Source organism: Phallusia mammillata, chromosome 3 (assembly GCF_965637545.1).
Source record: "Phallusia mammillata chromosome 3, kaPhaMamm4.hap1.1, whole genome shotgun sequence".
Classification (NCBI taxonomy): Eukaryota; Metazoa; Chordata; class Ascidiacea; order Phlebobranchia; family Ascidiidae; genus Phallusia; species Phallusia mammillata.
The window spans coordinates 7,784,039-7,800,681 of NC_137254.1; the positions used below are offsets into that span (position 1 = coordinate 7,784,039).

Genomic DNA, 16,643 nt, shown 5'->3' on the forward strand with positions numbered 1-16,643 from the left:
CTTCACTATTGAAAGATGGCATCGATTTGCCCAAAAGTTACTGCATTTCGATGGCAACCCTTTGCGTTTTATGACAACGTTTGACGAATGCATTGCTAGTCGTGTGCAAAGTGACAAATACAATCTAAATTATCTTATTCAGTATTGTTCTGGAAAGCCGAAAAATGATATTGTTTTGTTCGTGTATGGACGACGATGGCTACCGCAAAGCTCGGAAAATTTTGCATGACCATTATGGTCGCCCATTTATTATAGCTAGAAAGCTAGATATGTTCCAATACAGACCCAGGGTCCGTATTTGAAAGCTGATGAAAGCGAAGGGTTGCAGGAGCTTGCACGTCACTTGGATGAATGTTATGTCACTTTGTCTCATTTGGGTCATTTTGCTGATATAAATAACTTCGAACAAGTATTGCTAGACGCTTGCCACTAAACATGCAGCACAGGTAGAAACGACATTCTGGCGAGATCGAGCTGCGTGGAAGTGAACCGCAGTTTTCTCATTTGGTGAAGTTCGTACAGAATAAGGCGCTGATTGCTAACACTCTGTTTGGAAGAATGATGGCGTCTAAGAAGGACAGTGGACCACCGAAACCGGTCAAGCCCCCGCCAACGATGATCAGAGCTTCTTCACACGCTGCTTCCGTGTCAACAGGTTACGACGAAAGGGAAGCATCGACAAGCAAGCCGACAGGTGATGAGTGTCTAATCTGTAATGTGTCCCACGCTTTGGCGCAATGTAAAGTGTTCAAAGCAAAGCAGTTCAGAGAACGACGGCGGATAGTGCGAAGAGCTAGGCTCTGTGACAACTGTTTTGCTAAAGGTCAGTTTGTTAGGAAATGTACATTGCAGATTTCTTGTTCAGTAGAAGGATGTCGGCGAAGACATCACATGCTATTACCTTACGATTTACCTGAAACCGAGTCGGACAATCTTTCACAGCGAAGAGAGCAAACGCCAGGTCCAGCAAGGAATGGAAGTCCACCAAAGACCGTGGTAACCTCAACTTCGTGTGCAGCTAAGTCGTCCGTACCTCAGATTGGCCAAAACGTGTATATGAATATTGTTCCAGTAAGGGTCAGTGGTAAAAACGGAAAGGAGATTGAAACGTACGCCTTTCTGGATTCTGGTTCAAACTCGACGATGTGCTCGAGACGACTGCTAGATATGCTTAACCCTGGCAGGTGACAAGATTGAATTTACGCTTTCAACACTTAATGGGAAAACACAGAACTACAACGGTTCTGTAATTAGTCCATCTGCGAGGCCGTTAGATGGCGCAGGAGTTGTTGACTTGCCACATGTGATTATGGTGGATAATTTACCAGTTGTTCCAAATAGGTGCGAGAAAAAAATGGTCGCATCTCCATGACATTAAATTCAAGACGCCATTAAGTGATGAAGTTTCACTGCTGATCGGACTGGATGTGCCTGAAGCAGTTTGGATCGAAGATGAGAGAAAAGGGCGACGCGGAGAGCCGAGCGCGCTGAAGACAGTTCTCGGTCGGTCCCTGTTTGGTACTGCTTCGTCTCGTTCTGGTAGATGCAGTGTGCAGCACGTCCAGGTGAACCACATTAACTGGTCTAATAAGTGGTTGCATCAACAAGTAAAGAAGATGTGGGAAACTGAGTTTAAAGATTCGAGTCTAGGTTCCAGTGTCGGAATGTCCAGGGAAGACAAATACGCGATGAAGCTAATGAACGACTCTTTGAAATTGGAAGATAACCATTACTGTTTGCAATTGCCATGGCGTGCAGGATCGCCTAATCTGCCAAACAACCGCACACTGGGTGTGCAAAGGCTGAGCTACCTAAAGCGTTGTTCGAATAACGATAGACACTTGTGCCAGAAGTACAAGGAGACGATTAACGGCTACCTGAAGAATGTATTTCGCGCAGCGTCTCAAAGCAGATGATAAAAAGGAAGAGAAGAGGTCATTTTTGGTATTTGCCACATCACCCGGTTCTGCACTCGCAGAAGCCAGGGAAGGTCAGAGTAATGTTTAACTGCGCGGCAAAATTTCGGGACACGTCCTTGAACAAGCAGCTGTTGCAAGGTCCCGACCTAATGAATAGCCTGGTAGGCGTTCTTATACGATTCCAGCAAGATGCTATTGCCATCGTTGCAGACGTCGAGACAATGTTCCACCAAGTGAGAGTGGGTCCTAGGGATATTGACTGTCTGCGATTTGTCTGGTGGCCGAACGGAGACATGTCGAGGGAGCCAGTAGATTTCCAAATGCTCGTCCATTTGTTTGGAGCGACGTCGTCGCCGTGTTGTGCAAGTTTGAGTTTGCGGCGTACGGCAGACGACAATTGTCATGCATTTTCGGAGGAAACCGTTGCTACAGTCCGACGCAATGTTTACGTGGACGACTGTTTAAAGTCTGGCGCTACTTTAAAGGAAGCCAAGCAATGGGTGCAGGAGATCCGCGCACCTTTGCAGCGTGGAGGTTTTCATTCGAGGAAGTGGTTGAGCAACGACGAAAGTGTATTAGATGATGTATCTACAAGCGACTTCGCGAAGTCTTTATTTTCTTTGAAAGATGACAACGGTCAAGTGGAACGTGTTCTTGGGGTGAGCTGGAATTATCGAACCGATACGTTTCGATTTGATGTCAAAGTAAAGCAAAAGCCGATCACCAGACGAGGCATACTGTTAGTAGTGAGTTCTCTTTTTGATCCTTTGGGGTTTGTTGCGTAAGTTGTCTTGCAGGCCCGAATGTTGCTGCAAAAGTTGTGCAGAAAAGGTGTTGGATGGGACGAAGACCCAGAAAATATTGCCACAGCGTGGCGCCGTTGGATTTCCGAGTTGTCGAAACTTTCCTCTGTTCAAATACCCAGATGTTGGAAGGCTAGCCAATTGGAAAAAATCAAGGTATGTGAGTTGCACCAATTTGCTGATGCATCGTCACACGGTTACGGTACCGTGTCATACCTGAGGGTTGAAGATTTAATAGACGTGGATGTTGTATCCTTTTGTTGGCAAAAGCTAGACTAGCCCCACTTAAAGTCGTTTCTATTCCACGACTTGAACTGACAGCAGCTACGCTTGCTACGCTTGGAATTGGACTTGAAGATTGAAAACTTTCTGGACAGATTCTACGTCTGTACTGCGATGCATCAACAACGCTACTGACGAAGATAGGTGAAGGGTCTGATGCTTCACAGTGGAAACACGTGCCAACGACGCTCAATCCGGCTGATGACGCTTCGCGGGCTTTGAGAGTTGATGCGTTGGTAAAATGCCATAGATGGTTTGCTGAATTCTATTTGAATAAATACTCTTCAAAGATTCTATTTGAATAAGGTTGCTTAGGTAACTTATTGAAATAAAAAACTGACCTGCTGAAGCAAAGGAATATGACTCAACAACTGAGGAAAAAGAAGGATGATCAATCTATAGTGCTGGATAGGATCGAATCCCTGAGGGAAGAAGTTCGGGAGAGCAAAACCTCTACCTACTCAATCCTAAAAGAGCTAATAACTGAGCTAAGGGAGATCCGAAATAGCCAGAATTTTCTACAACAAAAATATGAGGAGGTAAAATCCAAGGTTGAAGACAATGAAATTGAACTGAAAACTTTAAGAACAGAAAATAGGGAACTAAAGAAGGCCGTAAAGGAATTATAAGCAGTGACCATCTCCACTGCTGAGGACATGAATGACCTGGAGCAATATGGTTGCAGACCCTGCTTGGAATTCAAGGGCCTGCCCTATTCTGAGAATGAGTGCACAGACACTCTGCTGATCTCTGAACCAAATTTTTATTAATGAAAGCCTCACAAAAAAGAACCGTGAGAGATTTAATAGCTGTCTCCGGTTCAAAAGGAGCATCAGTACCGGCATATCTGGACTAGAAATGGAGTGACATTTCTAAAAAAGGGTGGCAACAGTAACATCATTGCCATCCGGAGTGACAGAGATATGGTAAGGCATAAGATTAATATTTAAACTCAAAAAGTTGTAACACTTTTCTTCCACATGAAATGTAACAAATGTATAAGTAGTCTCACCAACAATCACCCCATACTTTTGTACCAGATGCCTATTGTCATGGTTACCCTTTAGCAATGTTAGCAACTTAGAGCTAGTAAATGCCATAGCTTTTGTACCAGATGCCTATTGTCATGGTTACCCTTTAGCAATGTTAGCAACTTAGAGCTAGTAAATGCCATAGCACCCACAGAAAAACCTTATGAACCCTGCTTATTAGCTAACAATGATCATACCCATTCTGATTACTATGATAGTGCATCCTTGAACTGTGCCCTGAATACACTTAGTAACAAAGATATGTATATAATGCACATTAACATTCGCAGTCTAAGGAAAAACAAACTTGCTCTAGAACAATGGCTATCTGATATGATAAGATCCCCTGACATTATTATGGTAAATGAGACTAAAATAACCTTCAAAGGCGGCTATAACCACGGCTACTGATATTATAGGATATAATTTCCATCATATTGACACTCCACATAGTGCAGGAGGAGTTGGAATTTATATAAAAACTCACTTTGCATATAGCATAAGATCAGATATTAAACTAATTGCCCCAGACACTGAAAGTCTTTGGATACAACTTAAATTAAAACAAAAATATGTTATATTGGGAGTAATATACAGGCACCCTAAACACTCATTTGAAATGTTCCAGGATGCACTATCACCTATACTGCATAAACTTAGTGATACCAATCAAACAAACCACAGCCAATGTGCTGCCTTCGACCCTTCGTATTAACATTTTTAATTGGTCTGTACGTACCTATGTGAAAATTACCGTCAAAGCAGTTATTATTTTTGAACAAATTAGAAGTAATGGGGTCTCATTTTCGACTTAAGTCACAATTTTTCGAAAGCTTGACTTCACTTGAGTCTTCTCAGCTGTGAAAAGACTTGGCTTGACTCGGTATACCAACAAAAACAGGAATTTTTTTACCAGAAAACCTGTTCAGTTGGCTTTAACCAAACAATAGCAGAACTTTACTGTGCGATTTGTAGGTATTTTTGTTGGTATACCGAGTATATATATTTTATATTTTTTAGGTCATTTCATCCGGCCCTCGAACATATTTTTTGGTTTGCGAAATCGTATTGATAACTTTGTAACATTCAAAAATTAAACTACTCCCTACGAAAGTTTTCCTGTCGCGATATGTGGAATTGATACTGCCTAGTTTCATAGGATTACAACGCCTATGATTGATTCAAAGCCCGTCACAGACAAGACTGCAAGTGCTGATTGTGCGCAAACAATTGCCTTCCTAGGTTACTTGTGACGTAATATACAAGCATTGCTCGTAAGATGAAATTAACTATACCAAGGGGCGGCAACCACTGTCACGTTAAGTGTTTTTTATGTATGGCACGCCAACCGATTTGTGTGTTTATATTGAAGTAATATATTAACCTGTTACACTGCTTGTTTATAGTTTTTATCACGCCATGGTCTTAAAATTCAGCCTTTGGCACGCGTCGCCTAAAAGGTTGCCGACCCTTGAACTATACAGTTTAACAGTCGCATTATCAGATTTTGGGATTTTAGAAATACCATGTCTTGTCGCTGAAAAATGTTTGTGGTGAACCCTGGTTAAAGCAAACACAGTACATGTCAAGACCAATATTTGCTTTTGAGCGTTTACTTCGCTGTACGAACGCTTTAGTGCATGCAGTAAAAAAAAGGAATTTTAGGTTTTCAAAACTGTAAAGGTTTGACGTTATTGTCCAAGCTGTTTAATGAGTGCGGCTAGCTTGCTTTTGTTTGTTCTTTTGGCGAATAAACGTATTAAACCAGTGGTTCTTAACCTTTTTTCCTTGCTGCACCCCTTTCAAATCACAAACCAATTTTCGCACTCCCTTTCAAATCACTAACCAATTTTCGCTCCCCCTTCTGTAATTGCTTAAATAAAATAGACCTAACCAATCTTTTTGGGTCAGCATCCCCGCACCCCCTAGGAACAGTTCTCGCACCCCTTGGGGGTGCGTGCACCCCAGGTTAAGAACCCCTGTATTAAACGCTTGATCATCAGCACATAAATAGTGCTCAAAGGGGGGCCCAGAAATTGACTTGCACCAGCATATTTTTTTTCTCTCCAGGGCCCGGCCAACCCGTCTTCCTTCTTCTATGACACTACTCCAGATGAGGTGGAGATGTACATATCCACTCTTGACAGTCGTAAATCTGTGCCCAGTCATGAAATTCCTAGTAAATACATCAAAGTGGTCAAAAACATTATTTCACCTTTGCTCTCAGAGACTTTCAACTGGTGTGTACAAAATGGGGAATACCCGAGTGAACTTAAAATTGCGAAAGTGATGCCCATTCATAAATCAGGCTCGCAAGTTGAATGCACTAACTACAGACCAATTTTACTGCTATCCCCTTTTGCTAAGATATTTGAAAAAATTATGTATCAACGTTTGTATGACTATGTTGAAAAAAAAACAGAATGTTAACAACTCACCAATACGGTTTTCGATGTAACCGGTCCACCTCCCTGGCAATCTACAACATCCATGAAAGAGTGTTAGCTGCCCTTGACCAGAAGAAATACACATGCGCTATGTTCTTGGACCTGTTAAAAGCGTTTGACACAGTCGATCACAGGGTTTTGTTGTGGAAGTTGGAGCACCTGTATGGAATACGGGGAAGCCCCTTACAATTACTCTATATCTACTTAAGTAACCGCAGGCAATGCACACGCATATCAAATGTAACATCGCAATTTCAAAACGTTACGTGCGGTTGTCTTCAAGGTTTATTATTGGCTCCTCTTCTCGTTTCCCTTTATATAAATGACTTCCCAAATGCATCCCATTTCACTACCAAATTATTTGCGGATGACACGTGCCTATGCATGTCATCAGAGTCGTTGACTGATCTGCTGGAAAGCGTAAATAAGCAACTCACGCAAGTGGATAATTGGGCGAGATATAACAAATTATCGCTTAACACCAGTAAAACAACTTACCTACTGTTTCGTCCTTCCGAGCACTCTCTTCTTGACAAGTCTTTTATTTTCATAGGATCGCAACACATAAAGCGATCGCGGAAAACAAAATACTTTGAAGTATATATCGACGATCAGTTAAATTGGAAATACAATATAACGCATATGAAAGAAAATTGGCTCAAGCTTGCGGTATTGTGTATAAGCTGCGCGATTACGTTGGAAAAAAGTATCTCCGAATAATTTATTACTCATTTGCATACTCCCATCTGCAATATGCCATCGCCGCTTGGGGCAGTGCCTGCTCAGCATCACTACAAAACCTTAACATTAAACACAACAAAATCCTGCGAGCCATCACCCGCAGCACCTACCGATGTCGCGCCACCCCTATATATTACCATACGCACCTTCTGAAAATTAGAGATATTTATAAACTAGAGTTAGCCAAACTGTTGCACGCGTTTCATTCTGGAGCACTATCTTCCACATAAAATACCCTGTTTATACCTATTTCGTCAGTTCATTGTCACAACACCAGAAGGGCTGACAGCCAGAATTACTTTCATCCCCATGTAAGCACCACGATAGGCTCAAGGTCAATTTGCTATCGCGGTCCAAAAGTATGGGAAGGAACCACACGTCACAAAGTCGCTCTCACGCTCCTCCTTTGTAAAAAAAATACCGTTCGCATCTTCTGATGCAATACCACCAATCTCCAACTAATACACCTCGAAGTCCAGGCTCCCAATCCCACCAGATCAATTAATTCACAGTCTTGTTTTCTTTTGCACATATTCCGATTTTTTGTCTCCCATTCCCTTCCTATAGTTTTATCTCAGTGTGTTTTTGTTGTTAGCGTTTTTTTTTATGTTTGCTTTGTCAATCAGACACATGATCTAATTAAGTAGTCAAACATAAAATGAGCAAAGTACTGCCGTAGGATTTGACTTTTTTAGATCTGCCAACCGGGACGAGAACAGTCATCGCCTTCTACTTCCGCATCGATCAACATCTGAGATCCCCGCCATCGAATTTACGCAAGCTAGGAAAGCAGAGGAGATGAGCGACGGCCAATTTTCAACCAACTTCCATCGCCACGAACTGTCCTCGGGACACCCGGGTCTGCCTATTACGGGATCACAGGAAACGTTCCGAGGAACCGCGCTGGTATTTCCGTTTAGGCGGGTTTCATTTGGCCAGCAGAACCCGCGGGTTCAACCACCGTCTTATGCAACCGGACGTACCCTGCCAGGTTTGTGCGGTCGGTTGCGATCCTACGACAGAACACACCCACAATATTTCAAGCATCATTCAAATAACGGGACACTTGACTCGATAACCAACGGTTTTTTTCGGTGTCCTTGCTGTTTTTATAAAACTGTACATCAATATCAATTGGGTATAGTGACAATGCAAATAAAATTTGACTTGACTTGACTTGACTTGGACCCTTGTTTTTGCGCAAATCGGAGGATCAATGGCCTACGAATCCTTTCATTCCAGACGTTCCACCCGAGGAGTTTGTGCTGAAAGAGCGAACGGAAATCGCGGTTCATCTTGTTTCTCCGAAATTGGACTGCATAAATCAGTTGATCAATTGATACTCGTCCTGAAAAAGACTGAAGAAGGCTGTGGGATATTTACTACGGTTTGTTAAGTTCATCCGAATGAATAAGAAGCTACAAGTTACCGATCCGTTAAGCGTTGCGGAACTGCAAAAGGCAGAGCTTGCATTGATCAAGTACGTTCAGAAGCAAGAGTTTGCTGAAGAAAAATCGTGCACTTTTACAGCACGATCCTTAGTATGCTTTGAACAAGCGTGTATCAAGTCAGATTAAACCTGGAAGGTCTTTGCAGAGGCTGAATTCCATTTTGGTTGATGGCGTTTTTCGTGTTGGAGGTCCTTGCATTGTGTACCTGTGGCATGTGATTTCAAGCATCCGGTAATTCTGCCAACCAAACACCACGTGACAAATCTGATAATCGAGGATCATCACAATACCGTTCAGCACTCTGGCATGGGTCTTACATGGACATCGCTACGACAAAAGTACTAGGTTGTTCGTGGTGGAGTGGCAGTAATGCGTGTCTTGGGACAATGCATATTTTGTCGCACCCATCGGCCAACAGATGATGGCAAACTTATCACGAGAGCGAATAGCGCCAGAAGAGCCTCCATTCACGTACGTTGGGGTGGATTACTTTGGGCTTTTGTTGGAGATGCAAGAGAGGAGCGATGTCAAGCGCTACGGATATATATTTACGTGTCTGACAGTTCGTGCTGTGCACATTGAAATTGCATTGACGCCTTACGGAGATTCATCTGTCGCCGAAGAAAACCGAAGAAGATCTTCAGCGACATGGAACCAACTTTATTGGAGCTAATCGAGTTTTGCGCGACTCGTTGAAGGCTTGGAATCAAGCGCAGATTTATGATTGCCTCAGGCAGCGTGACATTGGATGGGTCAAATCCGCCTACTGCAAGTCACATGGTTGGAGTTTGGGGGCGGCTCATTCGGTCTGTGCGGAAAATACTAAGAGCTCTCAGGTGTGGACAAACGCCAAATGATGAAACCCTTATCACCTTTATGGTTGAAGTGAAAGCGATACTGAACTCTCGACCACTAACTCCAGTTACTATGGATACAGAAAGTGGCGAACCGTTAACGCCAACTCATCTGGTGTTGCTTGGGCATTGTGATACACCACCGGCAGGGGTTTTCGATAAGTAGGACAATACGTTAGACGTCGTTGGCGCCAGGTACAATACCTAGCCAATCAATTCTGGTCTAGATGGGTCAACGAGTACCTGCCGACTTTACAAGTTCGGCAAAAATGGACTGTTCCAAAGCGCATGATGATCTTGTTCTTCTCGCGGACAACTCCGTCCCGCGAGGCAAATGGCTGACGGGGAGAGTCGTACCTACCCTGCAGAGGATGGATCAGTACGCACCGTACTGGTCAAAACCAAAACTTGGGATTTGAAAAGGTCAATTGCTAAGTTGTGCCTGATTTGCAAGGCGGGCGAAAAGTTGTTTTCGATTGTAAATAGTCGATTGTAAAAACTTTCTTTCCCTGTTCCTAGTTCATGTCAGTGATCTGATTTCATTGACTATGACGTAACAAAGCGTCTGTCATGATTGGTTAAAAAATCTCCAAACACAACAATGCGTATGATGTCATTAGTGGTGCAATCTTGTGCTGACCACGTTTTACAATTTCTTAATGCGCTGTGAGCAGACTTTTGAGCAGTCACAGTTTGTGGTTGATCCAATTTAGTTTTTGAAAATATTTATGTTTAACATTAGTGTTTTATGTGTAGCTATAAAAACATGAAAATTAAAGTTACAAAAATGCTGAAACGTCGTAGTCCGTCAAAGTGCCTGTAATTCGGTCCTGGACTCCTAACAAGTTGGTACGTAATTTGAATGTGTAAATTGTATGAGTTATACGTCGTAATACTGTTTGTGTATGAAAGTATTGAATTTCTTAACGTGACATATTTCTTGGTGTAAGTTTATCGGCCATAGTGAATGTGCGTATTGTTGCCGATTGCGACACGTTTCTGTTCGTTTAACAGAGAATCAATGCTGTTGTGCCACAGGGTAAGATTTGTATCTTTCAGGCAGATAGTGTTCCGTTTGAAACAACTTAGGAAACCCCCTAGTGCGGTGGTCGGTGCAGATCCAGGATGCACAGATTTCGAATGAATTACGGCCGCTACACCATGTTAAATTTGCATGTAGGGAATACTTCAAAGGACTGCAGCCTGCTCACCTTACGTGATACAAATTCTATACAGAAATTAAAGTACTTTAAATACAACGTGTTCGTTATTGTTCAATCCAAGTAAAAATCTTCTTTATTTTCGAACACTTGAAATACAAAACAGCACATACGAAAAAATCCACAATGCTGAAGCCTACCACCATGTTTAACCGATCCTGTTTTTTATTTGTGTCTGTGAAAATAAGCAACGTCATCCTTAGTTGCTATTGGTTTTAATGAAACATTTTCAAACGATTTGTAAGGCAAAAGATTGCGTGATGGGACCCAAGTGTTTTTGTGATATTGTGAAGAAATTCCTAATGTAAAGCAATCGGATACCCCATGCCCTGGCCCCAAATTTCTTAATTAACTTCCAGTAGGTTTGAATAGTTTGGTGAACAACGTTAACTCTACACAAAGTCACCCTTTTTTCACACTGGTATTTTTTGTGACTCAACAAGTGTATTTTCAAATTTGAAATGGCATTGAATGGCTTTTCATAAACATCACATTGATGGACCTTCTATTTATTGTGAGTCAACATGTGTCTTTTTAAAGTTCCCCTTTGGGTAAATCTTTTATCACAAATATCACATCCATGTGGTTTCTCTTTGGTGTGAGTCAACATGTGTGCTTTCAAACTTCCACTTTGGGTAAATCTTTTACCACAAGTATCACATCGATGATGTTTCTCTTTGGTGTGAGTCAACGTGTGTGTTTTTAAATATCCCTTACGTGCAAACCCCTTTTCACAAACATCACATCGATGTTTTTTCTCTTTGGTGTGAGTCAGCATGTGTGTTTTTAAATCTCCCATACGAGCAAACCCCTTTTCACAAACATCACACCGATGATGTTTCTCTTTGGTGTGAGTTAACATGTGTGTTTTTACATCTCCCAAACGAGCAAACGTCTTTTCACAAATATCACATCGATAAGATTTCTCTTTGGTGTGAGTCAACATGTGTGTTTTCAAATCTCCCATACGAGCAAATCCCTTTTCACAAACATCACATCGATGATGTTTCTCTTTAGTGTGTGTCAACATGTGTGTTTTTAAATCTCCCATGCGAGCAAACCCCTTTTCACAAACATCACATCGATGAGGTTTCTCTTTGGTGTGAGTCAACACGTGTGTTTTCAAATATCCACCACGAGCAAATCTTTTTTCACAAATAACACATCGATGTGGCTTCTTTTTAGTGTGAGTCAACAAGTGTATTTTTAGATGTGAAGACTGGGTGAATGTTTTATCACAAACATCACATCGGTGAGGTCTCTCTTTAGTGTGGGTCAAAAAATGTTTTTTCAAATTCCCACTTTGGGCAAAGGTTTTTTCACAAACTTTACACCGATGAAGTTTCTCAATGCTGGGTGTCGGCATATGTCGTTTTACATTTACACCTTCAATAAGCCTTCGATAACAAATATCACTTTGCTTTGAGTCCAAATCCGGAGTTGTCATTTCTCTTCAAATTCGTTTTTTATTTATGATAAAAAATGTTTTGTCCGATTTAGGAATACTATATTTTCAGCTGATGCCAGATGTTGGGATTTGCACAATTTTGCACAAATTCTAGATGTTTTGCGCTCATCTGTTGAATGCGAAGGTATCTTAAGTTTAAAATTGTTTGAATATATATTTATGTCATACTACAAATAACATGTAGCTGAACATACCGCACATTACTTGCACCGAAGTAATGATTGAAATGCGAAGCACTATAAAAAATCAAGAAAAAAGAAATGCATTCTATTGAATCCCAATACACAAATTAAATTGTAAATAAATTGGCAAGAGACATTTTCTTTAGCGCATTACAACGTTTTCGAATTTACTCATTGGCCTTGCAATGGAAAAGAACAAACAATAATGTGACTATCTGGAAATTATCAACTGAAGTTAGCTAACCGGCATCAACTAACTTAGCTATGTGGCAGTCAGTTGTGTGACAATTTCCTTTCCTTGCTTGTCCTATTACAAGCGTCGTCTATATTGGTCACAAACTGGTCGGACATGTTTTACAGGTACAGGCAAAATGGCTGAATCGTCCACTACTAAACAAATTACATGCTTAAGCAAGTACGATTCTAAAAACTATGTATCGTTATGATTAACTATCCCAATTAGGCACATAAGATCGTATCTAAAACATGCAGAAATAAATTATATGACGGTGCACAAGTGTGTATGCGCAACAAACATGTGTTCTTAACAATAAACGAAATTACACTTCTAAACAAGTATGTAGTATTGGTAAACATTCGCGGTTTCGAAGACTCTAACGAGGAACAAACAAGCCAATATATTTCTGCAGAAATATGATGTGTAATGAAAGATGTGTAAAAAGTCAATAAAATCGGCCTAGTACTAACACACGTATCAAAAAAAAAAAACATTTTCACGCCGATTCTTTTTAACTTTGTGGAAAACCTAAACATGTAACATTAATTTCCGCTTAGTTTGCTTTATTTACAAGTGTAGTTATATTGCGGGCATAACTTAATCTCAACAAACCACTAGTTAAATAATAAACCTTGTGTTATAAACAAAGAAAACCAACCAAATAATCTTTCTATGCTAGCTGTACCTCCACAACAAAAATACCTCAACTGGGTCACTGTGACCAGTTGTTGCGCGTACACGAAGGAATTCAGACACAATCAGTTGTTCAGCGGCGACCTCCGAAGCTTGCACGTTTATGCAATACAGGAAGCAATTGACCACAATATGACTCAGGGCATACAATCAGAGACGAATGGTGAATGTAGCGTTCTTTTTTCAAACATGCATGTTTTGAGCTTTCCATACTAACGCTTTTCAAAACGTGGTAACTGCAGCGCGTTCAGTCATTTTCCACCAATTATGATCTGTAAGTTTTTGCTCCATAACGTATTATTCCCTGTTTTCCGGCTTGGTGGTTGTTTTAATGCATTTTTGTCGTGGTGTTTTTATCACCAAGCGAACGAAACTCAAAAAAATTCAATGATTCGATACAGATTAAATAATAAAACCACTTTTGCAACACGTTTCTCCATATTGATGTCTATCATCTTGCGTTTTGGAAATGTTGTTTTTCATTTTACCATGTCGTTCCACTGGTGTAAAGATGAGCTTAATTTGAAGCGAAATGCGAAAACAGGTGATAACGATTTTAAAGCTAAAACCGGAAATATTTTTTGTTCTCAACCTAAAGTTCTATAATATACAAAGGATCCGCAAATGCTCAATATTTCTTTTTGTGACTTTAACAAAGTACCACACAAATGCAAACGTTTTATCACATCAACAATTTTTGGAATCAATTTGGAAGAATCATTGCTGTTCAACAAATGTAGTTTGCCAAAATGCTATGTAAATTTGACGGAGGGGTCAATTTAGGTGGAAAACTTATTAATGGAAACTTTTACTAGAAAAAACATTTGAAACCGCTGTTTAGAAATAATGTTACTAAGATTTTTCCAGCCAGTATTTAGTACGGTTACGGTTATTTGTACTGTCTTGGTTGTACTGTTTCTCTGCTGTCTCTAGCGATCATTTTGTGTATCGTTTTTTCTAGTACAAGAACTGTGCATATTGAATCAAATGTGCACTGGTTGAAGCACAAAGAAACTATTGACTTTTTTGCATTAGACATTTTTAAATCGTGTTATTATTTGATGCTGTCGTTTTTTTTGCGTTTTACAATAGGCTGTAATGTCAGCAAACAAGAAACTAATTTAACTAAACTTATTAACACTTTCAAATATAAATATTTTTTTTGTCATGTAATCATTGGTTAAAATTGCAATATATTTTGTGAAAATTGTGTTATCCCCCATATCCGACAAAAATATCATAAATTTGACTGATTCATGAATTCAATTTTTTTGGAAAAAAAGTCTGCCGTTTTACTACATAATCATAAAACGAAAATGTACTTAGGTAATTTTGCTAAGTCCTTGTTTCAGCAATGTTAAATATAGGTAATGTTTACTTTTGGTGGTAGAAGCCTTATACCTTGGGCTTTTTAATAGCTCTGTATTTTGCAACTATTTTTGCGCTGTTACAACTGACAAAACAAACTAAACTCAATAACGATAACAGTTCTAGTTTTCTGTGAATGTGTGCATTGCAAGCAACACGATTTTTTAAGTTATCCGAAGTTTTGTGAAAATATTTTCCATCTGGTATGCCTCGGGCATATACACATGCCAACCCTACCTCTTTCCCTAACCAGGATGGTTAGTTTTGGCCCCATTTGAGTGGTCGCATCGGCGTTCCCCCAGTATTGTTTACCCAGAATGCGACTTTCTTGTGAGCCCCAGTCATATAGCGCCTTATAATACCGTGTAGCTGCAGCGCATTCAACTAATATCTACCAATTGTTTTGGTGCAATGGTTTTGCAATGTTTTCTTTTCACCAAGCAAAATCAGCCCATCTCCCTCTCTCTCTCTCTCTCTCTCTCTCTCTCTCCCTCATGCTGTTGCCAACGGTTTTGCTATAACTGGTAACTTTTTTAATTAGGATGAACCTATCGACACAACAGTGTAACTGCAGTACACGTGTCACAGCAAATATATATATTATTATTTGCATTAAACACAACAGTGCATCTAAAATATACAGTATCGCTTAGATCACTTGGATCGCTTGGTGCACCTTCATATTGCTTGGTGCCCCTTAGCATCGTTTTGTGCACTTTTGTATCTCTTGGTGCACCATTATATCGCTCGGTGCAACTTCATTTTACTTTACCTAGCAATATAAAGGTGCGCCAAGTGGCATAAAGGTGCACCAAGCGATATTAAGGTGCAGCAAAGGTTATAACGGTGCGCCAAGCGGTGATAATAATGCACCAAGCAATCCAAGTGATCCAAACGATCCTGTAGATTTTAAATGTACCCTTGAACACAAAACAATGTTCAAAATTTCGTAACACTATTAACAGCAGCAAATAGTTAGGGAGCCCACTATGTTACTTTTTATGTGTTCATAGTTATAAAGTCATGCTTGTTTTTTTAGAGAACTTTGTTGGAGAAGGAGCATGGTTTGAACGTTGACAGGTTAGTGGGCAAAACTCGTCATATTTAAAAAAAATGCAACTGTGGAAAACTTGTCTCTACGCTTTGGATTGTAATGAGTTTTAATACTTTGTTGAAAAATGCTTCTCAAAAGGTAAAAAAATGGTTTGTGTCATTACAAAACTGTGATATAGGGACAGTACGAGTCGGCAAATGTAGAAATATGCAAACTAAGTCACAGATAAACAGAAATGCACTATATACAAACGCATAATTTCCTTAACTACGTTAAAATTTTTGCAACCGGCTGTACCCCGGCGGGTTCGTGCCGTCAGGTTCCGATCCTACGGCAGAATACATTCAGTACAATTTAAGTATCATTCAAATAACAGGACGTATGACTGAGTAGCATTTTTTTTCGGTTCCCTTACTGTTCTGCAAACTTGTTCAACAATGATAATTCTATGAAGTAACAATGCAAATTAATTCAAATGGATTAAGCTACATCACAAGTTTAACAAAAAATGTTCAATTGTTTTCGCAAAAAGAAAATTACAAAACACAGAAATCGTGTAATTCTGAGATGGTAAAAGTAAATGTTTGGGCACAGCTTAGTTAAAATGATTAGAATCAAGGACGTTTGTAAGAGTACAATTCAAAACCCCACTTAAAGTGGTTAATTTGAAATGTATGATTAGATGTAACAAAAGCGTGCGTCATTTACATTGGTTTCGCACACATCAAAAGAAGTCACTACAAAAGAACATTTCGCAAACTTCAATTGTTTGCTTGATAAAAATAAACAATGAGAATAACACAAATTGACTGAAATGTCCAACGACAATGCAAATTATACAAAAACGGAAATATCCCTATAAAGGCATTGCCACTCTTCATGATCTTAGTTA

At 40.1% G+C, this 16,643-nt stretch overlaps 2 protein-coding genes across 2 annotated transcripts; one reads left to right on the top strand and one right to left on the bottom strand.

The window, feature by feature from the left end:
* Window positions 1–561: 561 nt before the first annotated feature.
* LOC145219411 (uncharacterized) lies at window positions 562–9,347 on the top strand. Its single transcript, XM_080086778.1, has 10 exons — window positions 562–1,084; window positions 1,342–1,886; window positions 1,979–2,578; window positions 2,717–2,878; window positions 3,100–3,240; window positions 3,355–3,618; window positions 6,106–6,321; window positions 7,482–7,534; window positions 7,919–8,129; window positions 9,093–9,347. Exons 1-10 carry the CDS (start codon window positions 562–564, stop codon window positions 9,345–9,347), a joined length of 2,970 nt encoding a protein of 989 aa, XP_079942904.1.
* A 1,906-nt stretch (window positions 9,348–11,253) lies between these two features.
* LOC145219412 (uncharacterized) lies at window positions 11,254–12,195 on the bottom strand. The gene has a single exon (XM_080086779.1). The coding sequence runs from the start codon at window positions 12,193–12,195 to the stop codon at window positions 11,254–11,256; it is 942 nt and encodes a 313-aa protein (XP_079942905.1).
* Between the last annotated feature and the right edge of the window lie 4,448 nt (window positions 12,196–16,643).

What these genes read in the sequence shown, in the direction of transcription:
- LOC145219411 (XM_080086778.1), top strand. Translation starts at nt 562, where the DNA reads ATGGCGTCTAAGAAGGACAGTGGACCACCGAAACCGGTCAAGCCCCCG. An exon ending in TGTTCCAGTAAGGGTCAGTG is followed by an intron (nt 1,085 to 1,341) that starts GTAAAAACGGAA and finishes TGTTCCAAATAG; the next exon opens with GTGCGAGAAAAAAATGGTCG. An exon ending in TTAACGGCTACCTGAAGAAT is followed by an intron (nt 1,887 to 1,978) that starts GTATTTCGCGCA and finishes CTGCACTCGCAG; the next exon opens with AAGCCAGGGAAGGTCAGAGT.
- LOC145219412 (XM_080086779.1), bottom strand. Translation starts at nt 12,195, where the DNA reads ATGACAACTCCGGATTTGGACTCAAAGCAAAGTGATATTTGTTATCGA.